Consider the following 23909-nt stretch of genomic DNA (forward strand, 5'->3'; position numbering starts at 1 on the left):
GGACCCAGACCTCCTGGCATTTTGCATAATATTGTCCCCAGGCAAAGCAAGCAGAGTATCCCATGGCTCACTTTTTGATTTCTTGTACACGCCGACAATGATGTGCTCCTATTTTGAAAGGAAGACCCCTGTGTCTCCGGTTATTAACTCCGACTGTCTTGCGATTGGTCCACGTGAGGTGAGTGACGTCGAGAAACGTCTGGCTACTGTCAATTGGTCCACGTCCAATTAGTGGGCGTACACGGAATGACGACACTTCCAGGTAAAGTGTGCGCAAACTTAATGTCATTTCTAGAAATACTGTATTGTTTACAGTTTACTGATTTCTTAATCTGAAGCTTGTTAATCTTACTTTTTATTATTTAGAATGTCTCCTGACCTGAACACTGGACATCTAGCTGCAATAATGTGGACAGCAGGTGAAAACTTTGACAAATATCTTAACGTCGCTGATGTAACATTGGTGTTGTAAAAATCCACTTTCAACTTATTTGCAGTAATGACTCTTCCGTGGTGTTTAAAAGTAATGGACATTTTTTTTGCTAAGATCATGAAAGGATCGCCTGAATGTGACTGATTATGGAGAAACTTAAAACGCTTTTATAGAAAACATATGCGTTATCAAAAAAGCAGAGTAAAGCAACTACAAAAAACTGTAGACCTGCACGGAGGTGTCCCTGGGTCCAAGCACCCAATGCAGTTGGAACCTCGGGTTCATGGAGCAGTGACATCACACGGTTTGATGTTAGCACCAATACTGTATGTCATATATGACACATACACATCATGTAATGTAGTTTGATCTGATAATCATACGGTAACAGAATATATGACTTCATCATATGACAAGTTATGTCTATTTTTTAAAATGGGCCACCCTGGCAGACGGCAAACCGTAAAAACCATAAAGCCAGAGACAATGCTAAATCAAGATAATGCACTTACTGTAATAATGACTTTATTCACAATTTGAATCCTCAAGTTAGAGCGACAGACATCAAATCATTTCATTAATGTCAGATGGTTTAAATATGTTTGAGTGTAATGTGCAAGATTATAATTTAGGACAAGCAAACATGTCGAAGCAGAATGTTCCAAGGTGCATTTCTGTAAGGTTTTAAGACACAGTATTACATATTTTAAGCCAAAGTACATTTATAGTCTTCAGTGAATCATCAGAACAGTTCTGCAAATAGGTCCACCACGGGTACCAAAAGCAGGCAGCTGCATTCACTGCTAAAGAAAGTGTCAACCAATGCACCACCAGCCTGCACTGATGTGAAGCTGGACATTCAGTGTCTGCTTAGGCAGGATTCAGACCATCATCACATGCTGAGGTTTTTAGCAGTTTCTCTTGGTGTGGATGAGAAGGTCTCTCTGCAGGTTGGATTCCAGACTTCCAACAGTTTTGGTGCCAGGTGGATCGGTGACCAGTGTCAGTTTGTTAAACACTCCTCGGCCAAAATAGTCAGCCACAACAGAGAAACCATCATTAGAGCTGCGTAACTGAAAACAACAGGAAAGACACAAGAACCTGCATTTAGTCAAACATCTCCAGGGTGTTTAGGAAAGTGCACTGCACTACAGTCAACTGCCAAAATCCTACATTCAATCATACTGAATGAAAGGAAGTGAAGGATTGAATACACAGCTTCTGTTGTTTCTTGGTAACGTCCTTCTAGTAAAAGCTCAAGTATTATTACCATTACCTGTCTGTTGAAGTGGTCATGCAGGTCACGTTTCTGGTCCTGGGCACGCAGCATGTCCATGACTTTGCGGTTTTCTGGAGTGCAAGTTGGGCACTCTGCCTCACTCTCAGCATAGCTTTCGAAGCAGTGTTGGTGGAAGGAGTGGCTGCATAGGAAATGAACAGATGGCAGCTCCAGGGGGCTGTTGCACATGTTACACTTGGTCTTCTGGAATATCTTGGCACTGTGTGGACATGTAGGAGTAAAGAGTTAGAGTCATATTGGGCAATCAATGACTTCTGTAGGTCACATCTGCACTAAGCATTCACCTGCCACCACTCCCACCCCCCTGAGCTAAGAGCGGTAAGCTGTAACTACAGGTGAGCCTGTTCTTTCATAGCCTCCATCTTGTCATGTTCATGGTCACTATGTGTTTTTTTTTTTTGTAAACTTTATTTATACACATTCATATCTTCTACTCTAGTCCGTCCCCTCACACACACACACACACACACACACACACACACACACACACACACACACACACACACACACACACACACACACACACACACACACACACACACACACACACACACACACACACACACACACACACACACACACACACACACACACACACACACACACACACACACACACACACACACACACACACACACACACACACACACACACACACACACACACACACACACACACACACACACACACACACACACACACACACACACACAGGCTTATTTACATCTAGAGAGGGAAATTTAATTGGTGGTTCATATGATCAATCACCATTGTTTTAACTCGCTGTGATAGGTAAGAACTTAAAAGACAATTAAACAGATGAAACTCTTACAGAGTCCAACTTTAAGAGCTTGGAGCAGATGCACAGCCCACCTGAGCAGAGACATGGTACAGATTAGATAAAGTCTGATAAAATAGACAGTGTTCTTCTGACATTCATATTGGCATCATAACAGCACTTTTACTAGAGTTGCTGTGAATATCAACACCAAAATTAACTAAAGGTAGATTTTTATATTTAACTCAACACTGTTTCTGCTCAAATAAAAAAAACCTCTAGCATTTCTGTGGACAGAATCTCAACATTTTCTGTCTAAAACACATGTAAATGAACTTCATAATGGAATGAAACATTCTAATATTTCTGGCCATTATCATAGGCAAACTCTGTGTAGAAAGGCAGGCTGCTACACAGCAGCAAAGCTGCATGTGTGGGCACCACACGTGTGTGTGAGCCGCAGCAGTTTCAGCTGTCACACACTGCTCATGTGGATGGTGTGGCCCGGGCGTAACTAACAGAAGCAACAATAAATGTCACAAAAATGAGCATGACAGAATTGAAACAATGAAAATAAGACACGGCAGTGATAAATATGTATTCTGACTGTCCAAAATGTAAAGCTTATGGAAAATCTCGCCCTTCACGTCACCCACCTGGTTTTGAGCTCCTGGATCTCGGAACGGAGGTGAGCCGTTTCTTCCCGGTACTGGTGGATTTTGCGTTCATCATCCTCTATCTGCTGGCTCTCCCTCTGCAGCTTATTGATGAGGTAGTCCTTGATGACGGAAAGAGTGGCTGTCGAGTTGTGTGCCAGGGTTTGCACCACTACGGCAACATAAAGATCACAGATGTAGTGCTGTGCTTCTTTTCAGACAACATCACACTGATGCTAAGAGATCTCAACATTCTCAATGTTCACATGAACTGATTAACTAAGATGAATATATTCATATTTAGATCAAAATGCAAACAAGCATGCATGGAGTATGAAGGCAAATGCCCAGCAGCTCACCAAGTAATGGAGGCATCAGGTTGTTTTGGTCAATGTGATGTAGGACTTCACTGATGTAGGCCTTGCAGTCCTCTTCTTTTCTGGCAAAGTATCCCAGTGCCTGCTCCCAGAGGCAGCCCTCCTGATCCCCATAGCGCTTGCAGGCCTCTACCACTTTTCCGTACTCCTCATTCTGCATGTGGTAATGCATAATCTGCTGGTACCTGCACAAACATGCAAATCATGTCAAATTTATTACAGCCAGATCGATTTATCAGTCAGTTATTGGCCTATGAAAGACTTATCAGTATCTACTGGTATCAGTGTTTATGTTTTCCAAAATGCAGCGATGGGAAAACCTTTTTTACAAACCATTACGCAGAAAACAATGCATGGGGTGATTTAGAAATAGTGTCATAAAGGTATTTTCTCATGTTCGTTTATAATTGGTTGAATATGTAATTCATTGTTTAATAATGTTAAATATTCTTTGATAAAGTTATTTGTTTAGGAAAGCAGCCTTCTGAGCACCTTTGCAGAGTCAAATCGGTCCAGCTCAACTTTTATGAGCTGCACTACAATTTATTCACAGTATAACATTAAAACGTACACACTTGCTGCTTCCATGTGGCAACTTAATCTGCGAGTAATGCTGCCTTATGCTTCTCTATCATTAACCGGCTTCAGAAATATACAAATGCTGTTCTGTCTCTCACTTACAGTTTGCCCTTCTCATAAAGGTAGAGGACGCCTTCTTTGAAGTTGTGCATCTGGCAGAGGACCAGGGCCTTATCAAACACAGTGTTGTCACTCCTCAAAAGTGACACAGCTTCTCCCTGCAGGACCTTTTTTCTCTGCCAAACATATGCATTAAAAAAAAAAAGTTTAAATGATTTCCCCTTGTTAAACTAAATTTCTGTAAAGCCCTTTACTTTTCCAGAATGACATAAAACACAGCAATCTCTGCCAACAGCAAACTGCATCATACATACAGTATATCATGCAAGAATTAAGAGCTAGTTTGTGTATTTGGAACTGACCGCAGGTTCCTGTTCATGGGCCCAGTCTTGTAGCCGGAGCTCCAGCAGTGTGTCATATACACCTTGGGGAGAACGGGGGTCCACCTCGATCATGTGCTCCAGGAAGGCTTTCAGCTCCCGAGGGTTGTTGGCAAAAATTGGGATAAATTCCTCGGAGTTGGCCTAATACCAAAACAGAAAACATTTTTGACATTATGAGATGAGTCTGGTCATTTCAGGAGCACAGGGATAGTACAGCATCATGTGAAAATGACAGGTGTTAGTCTTAAACCCAAAAAACAAATAAAGCTCTGCAGACTGACCTTGTTGCCCCAACCCCTATCCAGACTGTCTTTTTCAGCAGTGTCTCCACTGGGTTGGTAGTTGGTGCATAACCCCTTCAGGAGTAGCGTGGTGCCTTCAGGAACATGATGCATCAGAGTTTTGCCGTATCGCTTCATGTTGCTCTCAGCTTGTTCGAAGGGCAGGCGTCCAATGTAACGCAGCCCTTCCTGATAGTTCTGGGTTAGGAGAAAAAAACACAGTAAAAGTAATGTAATATGTAACATTTTGTCTTTCTCTGTTAAACTAATGCTTTTGTCATTTAGATAGGGGAGAGAGCGAGAGTACGCAGCGGTGCGTTCTAAACATTCTGATGGACAGAAGGAGATGTTTTTCCCCTTCTCCCAGGATGCATCACTCATGGATTTATTTGTCATTGAAGCCTTAAATAATGACTATTGTGAGCATGAGGGACGCTCACCGCCACTAAAACACCCCTACAATCCAATAAATCATTTCAGAGAGCTGTTTTAGAATATCCCATAAAGTAAAGTGTTTTACTGGATAATTGTTTTTTCATTTTTTGGAATTTTAATGGCTGCTCATCAAAGGAGTTTCAACTGATCTGCAACTAGTTTGCTGAAACAATGGTTCACCTCTTGCTCTGCTGCAATACATTAGCTTAACAGCTTGTGTTAAAACTGTTGTGTAGGCCGACCCAATATAATGAAAAAATAAATAATAGATCACAATAATCAATGTAGAAGGACAATTAATTTTATTAATAACCAGCACCTATTTTCATTGAATTTTAAACAGATTTATGGACGTTATCCACAATAGATATAATATAGATTCAGATATTATGCTTGTGAGTTATGACTCAGAAGATGTTGTGACATTTTTTTACCTTGAGGTCTTCCAGCTCGATCTTCAGGTACCATTCATGGTGCATGTGTTTCTCAGCTAAGAAAACAGCATGGCTGTGGTAGCCAGCCTGCCGAAGAACCTTGATCGCAATCTCAACATCAAAGTGGACCTCACCTTCACTGCTCTGTTGAAATACAGAGCAAGAGGACAATGGGGTTAGAATATGGCAGCCATTAGTGACTGTTCATCAAGATAGCAGGCTTTAAAGAAGATCTATTATGCCTTTCCTTATTTTCTGTATATATATATATATATATATATATATATATATATATATATAAAAAAAATGGTACAATGTCTGCTGTTCATATTAAACATGATCAAAGCCTCAAATAATGAGGTAAAGGTATGTAAAATGAATCCCTGTGTCTAAAAACCTCCGATTTGAGACCACCCTGAATGCTCCATTGCCAACAGTTTTTTCTAATCTCTCTGCTCGAAGTGACATCAGTCTTTATTGGTCACTTGCTCCAGACACGCTACTGCAGTGTTTACATTACATACTGTTACATGTAGCTACATGCTAACATCAGAGAGAGCTGTAATCTTGGTAGCTGAGGCTGTGAATTTCTCCCCAGTTTCAGATTTGTGGTTTTTCATGGTAGAAAGTGAGTACTGAGGCCCATCTGTTGTAAATCCCTTAGATTCACTGCAGTTATTATATTAAAACAGTGTTTCACTGTGTGAGTCCCTTCACTTTTCCATTTGTATTCATCACAAAAACCTTTCTTCTACTGCTCAGTAGGGCTGGGACGGTATGTTTTTCTCTTGAAGTATTGCACTCTAAGATTACCGTTTTTTTGCAAGTTTTGTTGACTTTTCTTAACACTAGACCATGGGAAAAAGCTGAATCATACACTTTGAGAGACATTTACTTTGGCAAATCTCTAAATTGATACTGTAAAAATGCTTGAATTATGTCCTCAAATGTATCAGTCATTGTCAGGAATTATTTATTTTTTTAAGCAACCAAAAAAAAATCAAAGAATAAAGACGTTTCCTCATAAGTAGGATAGGTATAAGTGGTATTTTTTTTTTAATGCATAAGGTACACAGGTAGATATAATCCCTAATCTCATTTGCATAAATGTTATATATATTATATAACACTTAATTTGAAAAAACAGAAGTAGTCACACCAAGTCTGTCACTGCTTTCCCTGTAAGTTCTCTCACGATGACTTGACCATGGAGATACAAGTAAAGCTGTTACAATCGCCTCACATTGCCAGTCCTGTCTGCACAGCGCTGTGTCAGCACCGTCCCCACCATTTAAAAGCTGTCCATGACAGAGTTTACAAGCAGCTTTAGTGTCTAGTTCTGCTTTTCATTGAAAAGTGTTTCCAGACTTCACTGTAAGTTTAGTGTAATGTTTATCATACTTAGGATCTAAAATGTGAGGGTGCAGCTTAATTCTCTGCTGATCGTGGACTGTCTGCCATTTCCTGCTTAATCACACTTTCACTCTGAAGACAAACGCATTGCTTGGAGCCAGACAAGATGGATTTCCGTGTGACATGTGAACGTGGTTCTCCCATGACCTTGTGTTATTGCGAGACTTCAGCTGCTTTGCGCGGTAAGGTTACTCATAGACTAAAACAATAAAAGACGTAACTTCCTCTTCCTCAAAAGTCCAAAATGGAGCAACTGGATCAATTCGGGCATTCAAGAATCAACCTTAAAATTGTCAATTAAGAACTGGGCTACTTAAGTGAATCAATTTTTACCCCCAGCCCTACTGCTCAGTCACCTTAATGAACTCCTCCAACTTGGAGCTGTCCTTCAGCTTGGTGTAACAGTTCAGCAGCAGTGTGGTGTGGTCTGCGTTGGCCAGTGACTGCCTGTGCAGGGCTTGCAGATATGCGGTCAAGTTATGGATCCTCTGTGCGTCCAAGAATTTCCTGATGACGTACGATGGCTCCAGTTTCCCAATGGTGCTGTGGGAAAATACAATCATGTTTTAAGAGTGGTTTTATCAGTGGGGAGAGTGATTAGTAACCCAGTCTTTGAGAGCTGGTCCATTATAGAGCTAAATAAGTTTTCATCTTCAACCTCTTATCCAGGGTCGGGTCGTGGGGGCAGCAGCTCCAGCAGGTGCCCCCAAACTTTCCTTTCCCGGGCCACGTTAACCAGCTCGACTGGGGGATCCCGAGGCGTTACAGGCCAGTGTGAAGATATATATAATATCTCCACCTGGTCCTGGGTCTTCCCTGAGGCCTCCTCCCAGCTGGACGTGCCTGGAACACCTCCCTAGGGAGACGCCCAGGGAGCATCTTTACCAGATGATCCTGAACCACCTCAACTGGCTCCTTTCAAAAGAGCAGCGGCTCTACTCCGCACGGATAACTGAACTTCTCACCCTATCACTAAGGGAGACTCCAGCCACCCTCCTGAGAAAACCCATTTTGGCCGCTTGTACCCGCAACCTCGTTTTTTGGGTCCTGACCCAGCTTTCATGACCATAGGTGAGAGTAGGAACAAAGATTGACCGGTAGATCGAGAGCTTTGCTTTCCGGCTCAGCTCTCTTTTCATCACAATGGTGCGGTAGAGTGACTGCAATACCAATCTTGAACTCCTTCACTTGGGGTAAGGACTCATTCGCTACCCGGAGTAAGCAATCCTCCGGTTTCCTGCTGAGAGCCATGGCCTCAGATTTAGAGGTGCTGATCCTCATCCCAGCCATTTCACACTTGGCTGCAAACTGATCCAGTGAGTGCTGAAGGTCACTGACCGACGATGGAATCAGGACCACATCATCTGCAAAAAGCAGAGACGAGATCCTCGGCCCACCAAACTGTAACCCCTCCCAACCACGACTATGCCTTGGTATCCTGTCCATGAAAATTTGGGGCGATAGTAGCTCAGTCCATAGGTGACTGGGCTGGGAACCGGAGGGTTGCTGGTTTGAGTCTGTGTGGACCATGAATGGAGTGTGGACTGGTGGCTGGAGAGGTGCCAGTTCATCTCCTGGGCACTGCCGAGGTGCTGTTGAGCAAGGCACCGAACCCCCAACTGCTCGGGGCGCCGGTCACTGGCAGCCCCCTCGCTCTAACATCTCTCCATTGGTTGCATGTATATAGGTCCTGTCTGAGCATGTGTCTGTATTTCGGGCCTGTGTGTGTGTAAAATTAAAAAAATAATAGAGTGAAACTTGAATTTCCCCATTCGCGGGACTAATAAAGGAATTCTTCTTCTTCTTCTTTTCTTTTCGAGAAAATCACGAACAGGATTTGTGACAAAGCGCACACCTGGCGGAGGCCAACCCCCACCGGGAACGAATCTGACTTACTGCAGAGGATCCGGACACAGCTCTCGCTTTGAGTGTATAGAGATTGGATGGCCCACAGAAGTTACCCCCTCACCCCATACTCCTGCAGCACCTCCCACAGTATCTCCCAGGGGGCCCGGTCATATGCCTTCTCCAGATCCACAATGCACATGTAGGCCGGATGGGCATACTCCCAGGCCCCCTCCAGGATCCTTGCTAAAGTGAAAAGTTGGTCAGTTGTTCAACATCCAGAACGGAATCCGCATTGTTCCTCTTCAATCTGAGGTTCGACTATAGGACGAACCTTCCTTTCCAGCACCTTGGAGTAGACTTTATCAGGGAGGCTGAGTAGTTTGATAGCCCTGTGATTGGCACACACTCTCTGGTCCCCCTTTTTAAACAGGGGAACCACCACCCTGGTCTGACACACCATTGGCACTGTCACAGACTTCCACACAATGTGGAGGAGACATGTCAACCAAGACAGCCCCTCCCAACCCAAAGCTTTGAGCATTTCTCAGCAAGAATCTCATCAATCCCTGGGGCTTTGCAACTGTGGAGTTGTTTGACTTCCTCAGTGACTTCCGCCAGAGATATTGACAATGATCCCCCATCAGCCCCCAGCTCCGCCTCTACAAAAGAGTGTGTTAGTCTAGGATTAAGGAGTTCCTCAAAGTGCTTCTTCCACAGCCCGATTACTTCATCAGTTGAGGTCACCAGCGACCCATCCTTAGGTGCCGAATGGTTTTCCAGAAGCACCTTGGTGCCACTCGAAAGTCCTTCTCCATGACTTCTCCAAACTTCTCCCACATGCGCTACTTTGCCTCTGACACGGCAGAGGCTGCGCAGCCCTTCTGGCCTGTCGGTACCTTGCAACTGCCTCCGTAGACTTCCGGGATAACATATCCCGGAAGGACTCTTCAGTGGGACAGCTTCCCTGACCACCGGTGTCCACCATGGTGTTCGAGGGTTACCGCCCCTTGAGGCACCTAAGACCTTGAGGCCACAGCTCACCGCTGCAGCTTCAGCAATAGAAGCTTTGAACATTGCCCACCCTGGGTCTGTTCCACGTTTCTGACTATTATAGGGAAGGTTTTCGTTGCCACCGTACTCTACTGGTGAATTGTTAGGTCTATGTAAATCATAAATAAGTCATAGCGTGTGGTCTATACCTAGTCTGTAAAGTTCCCTGAGATAATTTTTGTTATGATTTGGCACTATAAATAAAATTGAATTGGTTCAATGCCCCCAACCTCCAGGGATGCCAGAAAAGCTTCACCAGAGGTGTGAGTTGAAGATCTCTCGGACAGGGGCCTCCTCCAGACGTTCCCAGTTCACCCGCACTACTTGTTTGGGCTCTGCCCCTCTCTTCACTTGAGTGTCCAAAACATATGGCCTCAGATCAGATGATACGATCACAAAATTGATCATCGACCTTTGGCCTAGGATGCTCTGGTACCACGTACACTTATGAGCATCCTTATGTTCGAATATGGTGTTTATTATAGACAATCCGTGACTAGCACAGAAGTCTAAAAACAAACGCCCGCTCGGATTTAGATCAGGGAGACCATTCCTCCCAAATCACGCCTCTCCAGGTGTTTCCATCATTGCTCATGTGGCTGTTGAAGTTTCCCAGCAGAACTATAGAGTCCCCTACTGGAACCCCATGCAGGACTCCATTTAGGGTCTCCAAAAAGGCAGAACTGCTGTTCAGTGCATCTGCACAAACAACAGAGTTTTCCCCCCTACCACCCGCAGTCGTAAGGAGGCGACCCTCTCGTCCACCGTGGGTAAACTCCAAAACCATGGCTCCGTCGGGGATTTGTGAGTATCCCCACACCCGCCCGGCATCACACCAGATCTAACTGGTAGCGCTCCACCTCCCGCACAAGCTCCGTCTCCTTCTCCAGGTGACATTACACGTCCCTAGAGCCAGACTCTGCTGCCCGTGTCTGGTCTGTCAGGGCCCCTCACCTTCACTGCCACCCGTGCAGCAGCACACCTGACCCCAGTGGTTCCTCCTGTGAGTGGTGTGCCCACAGGATGGAGAGGGGGGAGGTGCCACGTCACTTTTTCGTGCTGTGCCCGGCCGGGCTCCGTGGCAAACCCGGCCACCAGGAGCATCCAGCTCCAGACAACACAGCCCTCAGGTTCACAGGGACACACAAACCTCTCCACCACGATAAGGTGATGAAAATGAACAACAACCACAAAATCATCATGGCTCCTTTTTCCTCTATCTTTAACACTTCTTCACTGGCGTCGGAGAAAAATATGATATGCTATGATACCTTAAAGATTTGGGTTTACATGTGTGAGTGGAGAGATAACAGTCTCCTCTTAAATGTGTGTACAAGGGTTTGTTTTATTATTCTGTCGCCATAACAGAAAACAGCACCTTGTGCTTTGAGACAGTTGCAGTATTATAAGTCATGCACTTTTTGGGACTCTTCAAATTTGCTGGTCTCCATGATCGTGTACACATGTGCCAAAAGCTTCTCTGATCACATTTGTGTTATTAAACTATATATTCTAGTAAGGACAGTTGAGGCTCTTGAATTACCTCTTCATTCATCATCTGGAAGGATCATCGAAGTACAAGTTTTCTTAATCATTTGGGTAATAGCTCACAATAGGCTGGCAAATGTTTAGTGATGCACTTACCGAATGTACTGCTGGATGGCGCCGTCATGGTCCCCCTTAAGGTAAAGGTGATCACCATACTGCCTGAAGATCTCTGACAGTCCGTCACTGTCCAGGTGCTGGCTCTTAGCCAAGTTTATGGCCATCACAAACAGGTTCTTCTTAAACAGCATCTTCAAAGACAATCAAGGAGGTGACAACCCTACTTCCTGATCCACAGTACTTTTAGTCAGTGAGTTGATTTATAAAGAACACTTCATTACTGTTTCTTAGTCATGAGTCATGTAGTACAGGAGGTACCCTGTGGACTCACCTCCAGTTTGGTCTGTGTGTCTTTCTCCTGAAGAGCAAACATTTTTCCATTTCTGGTCAGGATGTAGAAGGAGCCCCACTCTGCCACCACATCGATGACATCATCAAAAGAGGCGCTGTAGGCGATGAACTTGTTGTCCAGGTCATAGATGGTCAGAAGCTGTTTATCTGATGGAGAGCTCTCCCTGCAACCAAACTCTGTCCTGAGTAGAAAAGGAACACTGTCACCAATTTTATGGTAGGCACAAATGGATCTGCTTCACTGGAGGTGAAACTTTCAACGTTTCGAGCATGTTGCACTTGTGGTAACACCCCAGGAGTGATGCACAGCACGTTTTCAAAACAGTGTTGAATAATATGCTCTGTTTGGTTTATTGTTCACATGGAATAGTTTCTTCTTTCACAAGAAAGTCAAGTTAATCTGATTTTTAAAGCCCAATCTCACAAATTTGCCTCAAGGCGCTTTACACTTTACTACAGCATACGACCCCCTCTGGAAAAACCCTTTAACAGGGAAAGGATGAAATACTGTACTCCTCATTTACTAATGTACCTGTACGACGTTCAGCTGACATCACATAAATGATGTGATGTCTAACATATGCCTGTCCAATTACCAGAACCAGTCAGTGGAGTACAATTATGCCTCACCACACTTCACCATTCAGCCGGGGATTTACCAAGACTATATTTAAATGAGCCAAGCTGCTGGCTGACAATCTCGGAACTCATCGGCTGCCTGTATGATCGCACATAAGCCTCTGGGGGCAACGCCTAATTTTCCCGTTTGCCTGTGTAGCCAGCAGATATCCGGCAAGACTTGGAGTAGAGTGACAGCGTCTCTCTAAACAGATATCTGCATATGAATAACAAACAGTTAATGAAAAGTTAAATTCTTGTCCGACAACAGCTGATGGGTTCCATGATTGCTTGACGGCCAATGTGTTCCTCCTCATTTGCTCTCCACACAGGCTGTTTACCTGCATGCAACCAAAGTCTGCTCAAACCTGACTGGTCAATACTACTCCCACTACGAACAGAAACCAGACTGCTTCCACTACCCTGTTTTCACATGCAGAATCTGTTTCTAGTAATTGGTAAAGATGTCTCCAGGGGTTTTCATTCCGTCCGCCCATATGTTAGGCCTCTGAAAAGGAAATGCTTAAAATAGATACAGTTGGAGCTCATACTTAGTAAATAGGTAGAAATTTATTTGGCTGAAAATCCTGACTAAAGTGTTGCTGTGCATACTATACTTCCACTATAACCACAGCCTGAATCTTGTCAATGAACTCACTCCATCTTTTTATCCTCACAATGATCAATACAGTTTCATCCAATGTATTTAACGTTGTCCTTACTTGTTGGGTGACTTTGCGTCCCTGATGAGTAAAAACAGATATCCGCGATGCCAGTGCGCCAACAGCTTGTGTCCATCGAAGGCAAAGCAGGGTCCTCGTTCATCAGGCTGGTACAAGTACACGCACTCATCACCAGCCACAATGAACTGGGAGTCCTGGGAGGGATCTGCCAGGGAGGAGCAGCGCAGCGCGCAGCCATGTGTATCCAGCTCTACTTTAGGATACTCCTTGATAGACAGGGTGAAGCACTGAATAGGCGGGGGGACAAGAAGGGAGTCAGAACAGCAGCCTCTAGAGCAGTCATAGAGAAACCTTTACCCAAAATGATACCGTCATTAGGGTCTCTTTTCAAACTTGCTGGATGAACTGATGATTGAGCTGAAAGCAAAGCTCTGGAAGAGTTGTATATTTTGTGACCAGACTTACGTGAACTTTCTCCAGAGTGGCAACAAACAGATGTGTAACTTTTGCAACTTGGCGAAAAGCGAGGCCTGTGACTGGGCTGGTTCCCTCATGCAGAGTCAGAGTTTTACTGTGACGATCTCTGGTGATGTCACCTTTGGTCAAAACCACACTGCCATCCGTGAAGCCTGTCAAGCAACACAAACCATTATAAACTGCAAGGAGAAAACTCTGTTAGCCATGCAGCAATCGCAGAACCCATCGGCTATCGGTCTGATGACAATTAAGCCTCTGGGAGCAAGTGAATTGAAAACATATCAAGTAGATAATGTTACATGTGTGAGACAAGAGATATGCTCCACTGAGCAGTTTCACACAAAACAAAATGGAACAACCACAAATCTACGACTTTCTTGGCTTACACAATTATCTTTTAAACTGACAAATACCATATATGTGTAATTCATGGCACAATTTAAACAGGATCAAATTACACTTACTCTTACATGCGCTGGGTCAGATTAGCAACTTGAGACGCAAGAATGGAGTCAAGACATGACTTCTCTATAAACAGATATCTGCATACATCAATTAAAAATGATAGACCACCTCGTTTTCTCTGCACACAGACTGGTCAATACTACTCGGATAATAAATGGAAATCAGAGCCCGATACCCAAAGCTTGAGCTTGCAAGATCAGGATGGACTCTGATGTGTGAGTAAAATACAATGGAGCTCAATCTGGTAACATGCGGTGGAGAAAATTTGGAGAAGTTTGCCAAGAGACCGAACCAAACAGCTTTGGTTTTGTGGTGGATCTAAGTGTTACACAACCAGAAGAGACTGTTCAGTGTAAACAATATGGAGACTTCCACGGATGAGATTAGCAACTATGGAGCAAGCCGCTCACTAACTCTTTTTTCTCTGGATCCTTCTGTTGAATATGGACCGGGCTCCTGAAATTGGGCCTTTGATCCATAAATTCACGTTACACAAACAACAAATATCCTTTACCCACATGTTTACTTTGTGAGCTTTGCCTAGATGCTGTTAGTACTCATACGCCTCGTTGATCTAATTGGTTGATTTGGCCCATATGTTGGTGATGGACAGATGGCTTATCCAATCAGAAACCAGTATTTTCTCCCCTTCTCAAAAACGAGAGTTCAGATGGATCTGCTGCGACAATGAGGATCAATCCATCTGGAAGAGTCTCGTCCCGTCGCCTACAGATTCTACGTTCATATGCAGATATCTGTTTATAGAGATTAGCCAACTTAGCCAGAAAGCAGATCCTTTTGTTCTGTCTTACCAATAGCCATGAAGTTGAGGTTTTCGTGTACACTGAGGCAAGACACTTCAGTCGGTTTGTTGCCAGGAATTGCGGGGAAAATCCTAGTACAAAGTGGATTTCCACTGTCTCTTTTTTCAAGGTTCCAGACCTTTACCTGAAAAACAAGTACCGATTAAATTTAGTGGTGGTCCATTTATCTCATTGACACAATTGTTCTGTGTATTAGGTTTCTCTGAAGAACTGCTCACTTACTAAAGGGTTTATTCCCTGTTCATCCTGCCCCACTGACACGAGGATGCTGTGCTGCTTCAGCTGGTAGAGATGTGTTACCCGCAACTTGTAGGCCTGAAAAGACGCCAACTGCAGGGAGCGTGTCAAAAGCCAGATCTTGCCATCCATATGTAACATGGTGGAGGTTAAGGATAATTATGTACAGATGTAGCAAGAGATGTAGTAAGCAGGGCATGTATGTTGTGTGGCAGTTCAAGTGTGCTCATTCTTGAAGTCATTTTAGGAGGGGTCATCCCTATGTTCCCCGGGCGCATAAGCCTCTGCCTTCACTGATTTAATTAAGCATTTTGTTAGGGTAAGGGGTTACGTAAGGGTCAGGGTTACAGTCAGGGTTAGGGTCTACATATGCCTATTTACCGTGGAATTTGCCACTATTTGTGGGGAAAATAACAGACTGGGGAACATCTGACCTATTTTTTGTTTTTTTTAAAAGGGAACACAGGACCCGGGGAGCACGTGACCCGGGGAACATAGAGGTACGCTCCCGTATAGACAACATGTCCTATGCACCTCCATGCAAAGTACATTTTGTTGAGACTCAATAGCTTACCGGTGTAGTAATGAAACCGCCACACCATGACAACTGGAGCGCGTAGCTTCATATCGCCTACAATAACAGGGACGGTTACTATGGAGGTGGAGGACTGTAGGCTTGGTAACAGTGATAATTACGCTCAGTGCTGTCCAGTGGGTAGAATATAGACGACGCAAAGTAGTCGCCAACGCCTCGTGAAGTCTAACGTCAAGTAACGATCGGACAGCAAATACACACTTTACTGGAAGATGTTCAAAGTGTGTGTGACTGCGACGCTGTTTTCAACCCCAGGAGACGCGACTAAGCCTGGCTCTGACGGCTCTACCGCCCAGGCTTCAGCCGAGTCTAGCATTTACTCCTACACTGAATGTTAACATGTCCAAGACCAAATGTCCAGTGTCTGAGTTTAGCGTCCACATTAGTTCAGTAGTGACTAACGTTAGCCTCAGCTGTCAGTTACCTAGAACCAGCTCATTCGGGCTGTCGAAGGATATCTCCCAGAACTACATGACCCCGGCCGGAGTCACACGCCGATATTCCGCTTGGAAGAACAACGTTTTTCCCATTATCCACAGGATCCTTCACCGTATCTTTATCAAAGAAGACAAATTTCCTCCACTGTAAGAACGCTGCCATTGTGTTAGCGTTAGCACGGTTAGCAAAACAGCTTAATAGGGCGGTGTCATGTGACACACAAGTCAGGTGGGCTGACCGGTTGGTCTGACGCCAAAGACGCAGATTCCCTGACCAATCAAAAGACTTGTTCTTCTGTCTCCCCCATGTCAACCTATCACACTGCCTTTCCCTTAAACAGGCTGTATGTTTTTATGGAAATCAATACTACATTTTTTCACTTTATTTGGTAAATATTCTATTCACAAGCAAAGATTTTCAGCCTCCAAACCAACTTTTTCTCATTTTTTAATTGAATAGAATTCCCTTTACAAATCCCTAACCTTAGTCAAAAACAAAAAGAATACAACATTTTTAGACAATTATGAAAAGCTATTTGATATAGCCCCTGGCATTAATTTTTTTATTTATGATAACAGAGATTATTAAATACATCTATGTATTGACATGACAATGTTTATTTATGTATTTATTGATTTTCTATTTTCTGAGATCCTTGCTGTATTTCTTTATTTTTTCTACTCATTGTTTTTTTTACGTAAAAAGCTCTTATGTGTTGTGTTATATGTTGGTGTTTGACACTTTCTGTATAAATTGAATGTTTGACAAAAAAAACCAAGTCAAGTCCAATTGGATTTCTACAGCACACTTACCAAAGTGCTTAAGTGCAGTAAACATAGGAATGACGAGAGGTCCAAAAGAAAAAAGAGAGGACAAAGGTGCCCAGGGGACACTAAGCCTGGCACTTAGAGGGGACACTAATCGAAGGCAAGTGAAAAAAGGTGGGACTTCAAAATATTAAAACATATCATATTACATATGCTCGTGCATGTTTGTTAATTATCTTGCAACACTTATTTTCTTAAAGCTGCTGCCCCAACGACCCGAGCCCTGATAAGCGGTTGAAGATAAGATGAGATGAGAAATATGATGCATAATACAATGTTTTTTTTAAAGTGCGATGGAGACTATACAGAAATATCCATTTGACCATGCCTTACCTTATTATGATCAGTAACGGGCCTTTTCTATTAAGAAGAAACCCATAAAGCAGCAGAATATAGGACAGTATAGTAAAACATGGTTATTACTGGGTATAGTGTGGTGATCTAGTGTGTAAGTTGTGAGTGTGGGTAATTGCAATGGGAATTTAAATGTAATACATTTAAAATGGCTACTGAATGTATTTATAATGTAACTTTCTGTAATATAAATGAAATGTTAAATATTTCCCTCACGGTCAGTGTGAATGTGTTGTGGGACATTTGTTCTTCCATTTAAAGACTCAACTCACACATAACCCTTTAGGGAAATAATGAACCGTGTCCAGTCCTCATGCAGGTGCATATTACTGTTAATGGGAGTAACAATGTGTTTAACAAAGCAGCATGAACAACAAATCTTTTCACACAGATGCAATAGATGTTATTTTAATAGGTGTTCAAGAAGTAACAGTTGCGTCAGCAGAAAGTGTAAAAGGAATAATAGTTGCATCAGCAAACAGTGTTATGACATAGGAGTAGTGGGTGGGGTGGGGATCCCTCACTAAGCAGGGGCTCCAGTAAGGCAAGGCTGCATGTAACCACTGGGCTGTAACAATCAAAAGAACAGATCTGTCATGATGATTACCAGTAGCATAAATAGAAGCATATGTTGTACAAACTATAGGAAAGAGACCTAAAAGATCTGGCATAACAACTTCTTCACATCAAAATCCCAAAGGAAGCCATGATTTACATTCCAGTAAAGGGTAGATTATCTCATACATGTTCATGTATAAAGGGATGCATATTCAGTTTTATATTTTATTGTATTTTATTCAACTAAACCTATAAAAAGGAACAGTAATAAATAAGTTGAAACTCGAGCATTCAATTGTTCTATCTGATTGCAGGAGCGTCCTTGTTTTATAAACTGTCCTGATCACACTTTCACTTTTACTGCAAAGGAAAAAAAAGAAGTAGCAAACCAGGGAAAGCTATAGTCCCACCGCTCAAAATGCAAGAATCTCTCAGTTCTCAGTCTGATGGATTCTCACAGGGTACAGTTAGTCCTTTGGACTTAAAACCTCCACACATTTCCACTAAGTTTGCAGCACAGCAGCTATCCTGTCATGAAAACTGTTGGTTGTAAGGAACTACGCACCTAAGGAACAGTATACCATCATAGCATACATACAGTACAATCAAGACTGAATTAGAAAAATACAGGTACAAAATGATTACATTCAAGAAGACAGTACTAGCACAAAAGGGTATTATAGTCATTTAGATAACTAATATAGGAATTTAGACTTTATAGAAGCATTTTCTAGATAGAAAAGTGAGGGGATGGGAAATGACAGTTTTATGGCTGTTTGATAGATGTGTGGATTTGTTTTTGACTGGATTCTCGCATATATAATAGTTAAAATGCATAATTTCCATAGAGTGGGTAAAAATTATATATTTTCTTCAAAGTCCATCATCATTTTGGTTTGGGTCATAAGGTGCAAATACTGTTTATTAAAGAGGCATTGAGTGGTGCCCTTTTGTTGCACTTCATTCCAACTCTAGGCTCAAACACCAAGGAAATCCCATCGATACACAGGATGAATTGTGCTGATATTGTTACCTGAAGATTTACACACCTAGGAAACTAAGTGCAACTGTTATGCCAGCTTTCTTTCTTTTTTTTTTTAGAAAAAAAAAAAAGAAACAGGATTTCCGTTTGAATATAACTTTCCCTTTTCTTTGGCAAATGTTAATAAACTCACTTGCTATAAGCAAATATATTTCTATTTTGGGGGAAGACAATTTCTTTGTCTTTGCAAAGAATTACACTGATGTCCACCAGTGAAAGAACTTTACAGTTTACTGCGTGGATGATGTCACCCTTAATGGAACTTTTTCCAATATCGGAAAAAATAGATATACCATTTATTAGGATTATCGTAAAGCAAAATGTTGTTCCCTTAAGATTAACTGGGAAACATTTGCAGTTAGTTTGTTAGATAATAAAGACAAATTTAGAGAGGAATTTGGATTTGTTGCATGTACTGTATTATATGCACACAAGGGCCTACATAAGCAAAACATTATTACCATGTAACAATGCCTTGACATAAGAAAATGCTCTGTTTCAAGATGCACGACTAAGACCCATTCATTTATTATTTGTCTGTCCTGCCACAAAGTGTCCAAAAGTACTCTGAACAAATATCCAAGAAATGGTGATGCAGTCAAACACACAACTCCAGAGGTGAAAAGACAAGCTCACTGTCTAGAGACTGTGCCTTTTATCTCAGTGCATGTTTGCTTAGCTTAGGCAAGCATAGATGCATTCATCGTCTATGATCATTCTTAATCCAGTAAACTTGACCTCAGGAAAAAGCATAAAGAGGACCTAGTGGAAAGAGCATCATAAATGCACACACTTTAACACGAAAAAGATTAAATAGAAAATAAAGAGCTATAAAAGTTATAAAGGTGGATCTAAAACGTGATAAATTAAGTATTGGTCTGCACAGAGGGCAAAAGGGCTGCTAAGGAGGCGGGGGTATTGCTGGGGAGTCTGTGTAGCTCTCAGTTGGCCTCCATGCCTGTGGCAGCTCTTCCAAGTTCCACCAACCGTTGGGAAGACAACAAACCTGCAGCCGGACTGCATGCTCTCTCATTTCTCCTCAGTACTACAGCTGATCAACTGTAAACACAAGAACGTCCAAGACAGAAGCGTGGAAATGGAATGATTCTGACCAAACATTAACAAATCAAAGCCAAAAATAAGGAACACAAAGTTGCATAAATACATCTACAAATCAAAACATTGATTACGTGTGACCTCTGAAAACACCATTACTTGGCAATAAAATCTCAAAAGGCTGATAAGACAAAAATGGGAAATTATTAAATGCCTCGTCTCCAATAGCTATGTGAGGAACCATAGCATAGCGTACTTGGATTTCCACACATTAAATCAAGATTTTTCTTCTGCACAAATAAGAAAAATACAGAATGTTTTTTTTTTTTTTTACATTTTCAAATAGCTCATTTTATGAGACATGTAGTATAAAACTATTTTATTGAACAAATTTTCCACTTGACGATCAAACTTGTGATATTTAAGTTGGAGCATGCGTCTGGCTTAAGCCAGGTCCTGAGGACACTTGAGACAGTTGAGAGGCTGTGGTGTGAGAACGCGATGCCCGGTGGAGACGAGGCATTTTATAACCCTTCCGGGAGCAACTCAAACGTCAGCTACAAATTAGTGCAGTTATTATGGAATTAAAAAACACCTATTTCATGAAATAAGTTTCACGCAAGGAATTAACCTTTCTAATTTGCTACGCAAACTGCAATAAGATCAAGTATTGACAAAACTGCATTTTACTATTCAAAAAATCTTTCCACTGACTTTAGGACTGTGATGGCATTGAGCAAGAAGCTGGTTCTAGGTCTGGGTGGTAGGGTTAAGGCTATATCTGAATCCCTTTCACACGAGCTCCCCATCACAAGAAGAAGTTTTTTAAGCCGACCTACTGTCTAATAAGCCTGACAGGGACACTGTGAACTTACTACTAAAGGATAAGCAGGACAAACAAACACCCACAGCTATAGTCAACTCTAGTTCAGATGCAAAGGTATGCACAAGTCTACTCTTACACATTCAGTCTAACATTATTTTTAGCTACCACATACTGTTTTACAGTAGCATCATAACTTACATATCAAATACTTAACCAGGATTTCTTCGTGGTTTGAGTACACCAGATAAGTGTACCACCGGGAAACACTAAGCAACAAGTTGGTTATGGAAGTCTATCCATCATGATCATTTACCCTGGTTAAAGTCATTTGGGTTGAAGCTTGAAGGAATGGAAGGGATAAGAACTATTTAAATACAGAGGTATTCTACCAGAGGTGGAGGGAACTCTTCAGTAGGCGTGTGTGAGGTAAAAAGGTGGCAGAAAGCTGTGTTCGTCTAAAAAACGAATGCAGTGTTGGGTTTTTTTGCCCTACCTAAAATGCTAGTTTTTTTTTTTTTTTTAAATCGCAAGACTTGACCTTAAAAATGGCCTCTATTGGACAAAACAGTGTACAATAAACCCATGACAACCATCTCAATAAGGGAAGCCATGCACCGGGGGACAGCTTGGTTCTTCCACATGCCCGAACAGAGCTTCTACGGGGGTGAGAAGAGTTCAGAAAGGCATCCTCCCTCATACCAACGGAAGGCTTTCGGGGGAAACACTGAGATAGCGAGGAACAGGGAGGAGGAGAGGGTCTCTTTCCCCCACCATGGCCCCGAGCTCAAGCAAATTCACCAAAAGATTAAGGTGGAGTCAGCTTCCTGATCAAGTCTCCCTTAAGTGTAGGGTTACCACTGAGGAAAGTTAAGCTCCACTGCCAATGTCCATGTTGTGGCTTCTCGTAGCAGCAGCAGCAGCAGAGTTTCACTGATCAGCGCAGGAGATGAGGACTGGAGTCTTGGCGAGCTCTTTCTTCTGACTCTCAGCCAGGCCTCTCTGGCCTCTGAAACAGGACAACAAAGAAGATTTAAGAGCGTGTTCACCTGACATAGTATTACAAGCCTAAAAACTCCTGGATGGTAGGGTCAAACACAAACCAGACATCCACCAGGGAGGCGGTGGCTGGTGTCCTGTGTGAAAGTGAAACCCAATTACAAAACCGATGTACAAACATATGAATGCAACACTTTTGTTTTTGATCCAATTTTTCATGAAGACCTTTTTTCTATGTACACAAATGGTCTATTTCTCTCAAATGTTGTTCACAAATGAGTTCCTAATCTCCTTTGCCATGATAATCCATCCACCTGACAGGTGTGGCATATCAAGATGCTGATTAGACAACATTATTGTCCTGGCCGTAAATCCAGGCCTGTAGTTTTGATGCAGAAACCTAAGTAATGTTCATAGTTGTTGTTTGAATTCACATTAACCACATGTTTAAAAGTACGACCATGGAGCGTCAAAAAGTGTGTGTATGTGACGAGCAGGGAAGGAGAACAGTTGCAGCGGCTCATAAACATTTGCAGAAATGAACAATGCCAACATTTGATTCTGGTGACTGGGTTTTTGTTTGGATTGTATATTTCACCAATATTTCATTGTTAAATTTCTGGAGGAGCAGGACCAGATAAGGACATGTAATATTTATTGTTAATTTAAGTTATTTATGAGAAATTGCATATTGAGTTTCCTGACAACATAAGTAAGTATGAAAAATCTTATTTTTTCTGTACAGAGAAGCAAAGACAAAGAGACAGATGTGTAGGATTATTATGACTTAAATAGATTAATCATCAATTTAATTATGAACGAATTTGACTCATCAAATTTAAGAATTTGAATTTCAAATGTGTGTTTGTGAAATGGAAGTATATAGGAAATCTGCGAGAGCCTTTGCTTTCAAGTTCTATGCCTGCTGTGGTTTTCGTCAGAGTTGAGAAAGGTGCAACTTTATAGGAGACTAACATGATGAGGACTGACACTGCCCACCTACATCAGAGAATTATGTTCCTAACTTCACTTGCTTTTCTCTGTGAGATTTGTTTGAGTGTCTCATGTCAGATTCAGCAAATCCTTTTACCTGCTAAACTGTTTCAGCTGATGAATGTTTTGAGCACTCGAATACGGCTGCAACCACCGATTCTTTTTTTTCATTATCATCCAAAATGTCCAAGGTGATGTCTTTAAAAGTTTTTGTTTCCTCAAAACCCCAGATATATTCATATAAATGCTCTGAATCAGAGAAAAGCAGGAAATCTTCTGATTTCAGAGGCTGCAAACAACCTTTTCTGCCATTTTTACATGAAATATTACTTTAACAATTAATTAAATATCAGGTTTCATTCCCAAAATTGTAAGCAGCAACTAAGTGTACATCTACACGATCGAAAACAACCTTTTTTTTTTAAGTTTTCTGTCCACACAATCTCGACTTAACAAATCTCTACTTCCACACGAAACCAGGTAAACCGGCTAAAAACGTGCGAGGCCTGGATGTGGAGCTGTAACTGCCACAAAAATACACCAACAACAGAGAAGAAGAGATGGGGAGACGCTGTGGAGAATCAGAATACAAACACCAGAGAGTTTCTCTCCAAATCTGGAGACTTCCCAAATCCTCCTCCATCCTAAGGAGAAATGTGTCACTGTTTCTGGTGTTAGTGGAGACTTTGGTGCTGTTTTGGACTCTGATGCACCAATCACTCTGCAGTTAGTGTCCTCAACTACCGGTTCAAAAGATCCTCTTTTCAGGCTCCGATAACGCCGGCGTTGTGTGGATGGTCGGCCAAAACGATACTAAAGTTGTGCGGTTACAGGAAAACGCCTCTCTGCGTGGACGGGCCCTAAACAAAACTTGTAGGGCTTCAAGTCCCACTGTCGGACATCAGCAGATGAACATGTAACAAACTGCAATTAGTCA

General features: G+C 42.3%; 2 protein-coding genes across 7 annotated transcripts in view; both read right to left on the minus strand.

Moving 5' to 3' along the window:
- Positions 1 to 979: 979 nt before the first annotated feature.
- Positions 980 to 16488, minus strand: vps11 (VPS11 core subunit of CORVET and HOPS complexes). 2 transcript variants are annotated; one of them, XM_083926599.1, is made up of 16 exons: positions 16341 to 16488; positions 15273 to 15421; positions 15039 to 15174; positions 13750 to 13913; positions 13324 to 13571; positions 11964 to 12165; positions 11672 to 11823; positions 7486 to 7672; positions 5717 to 5860; positions 4848 to 5045; positions 4546 to 4707; positions 4226 to 4359; positions 3527 to 3729; positions 3168 to 3339; positions 1710 to 1932; positions 980 to 1506 (listed from the first exon to the last, which is right to left on the minus strand). In XM_083926599.1, the coding sequence occupies exons 1-16, from the start codon at positions 16480 to 16482 to the stop codon at positions 1342 to 1344; spliced, it is 2781 nt and encodes a 926-aa protein (XP_083782725.1). In that variant the 5' UTR covers positions 16483 to 16488; the 3' UTR covers positions 980 to 1341. The 2 variants fall into 2 exon arrangements, with proteins under 2 accessions (XP_083782725.1, XP_083782724.1); XM_083926598.1 differs by lacking the exons at positions 15273 to 15421; positions 16341 to 16488 and adding an exon at positions 2566 to 2606 and having other exon boundaries at positions 15039 to 15168.
- Positions 16489 to 18018: 1530 nt separating this feature from the next.
- The window catches only part of bbx (BBX high mobility group box domain containing), a 28369-nt gene continuing 22478 nt past the window's right edge, over positions 18019 to 23909 (minus strand). For all 5 annotated transcript variants that reach the window (XM_083926420.1, XM_083926419.1, XM_083926422.1 and 2 more), the window contains one exon: positions 18019 to 21989. In XM_083926420.1, the coding sequence (XP_083782546.1) occupies positions 21911 to 21989 (79 nt within the window). In that variant the 3' untranslated portion in view covers positions 18019 to 21910. The remainder of the gene's footprint in view (positions 21990 to 23909) is intronic.

The sequence above is a fragment of the Echiichthys vipera genome, assembly GCF_963691815.1.
Source record: "Echiichthys vipera genome assembly, chromosome: 14".
Classification (NCBI taxonomy): domain Eukaryota; kingdom Metazoa; phylum Chordata; class Actinopteri; order Perciformes; family Trachinidae; genus Echiichthys; species Echiichthys vipera.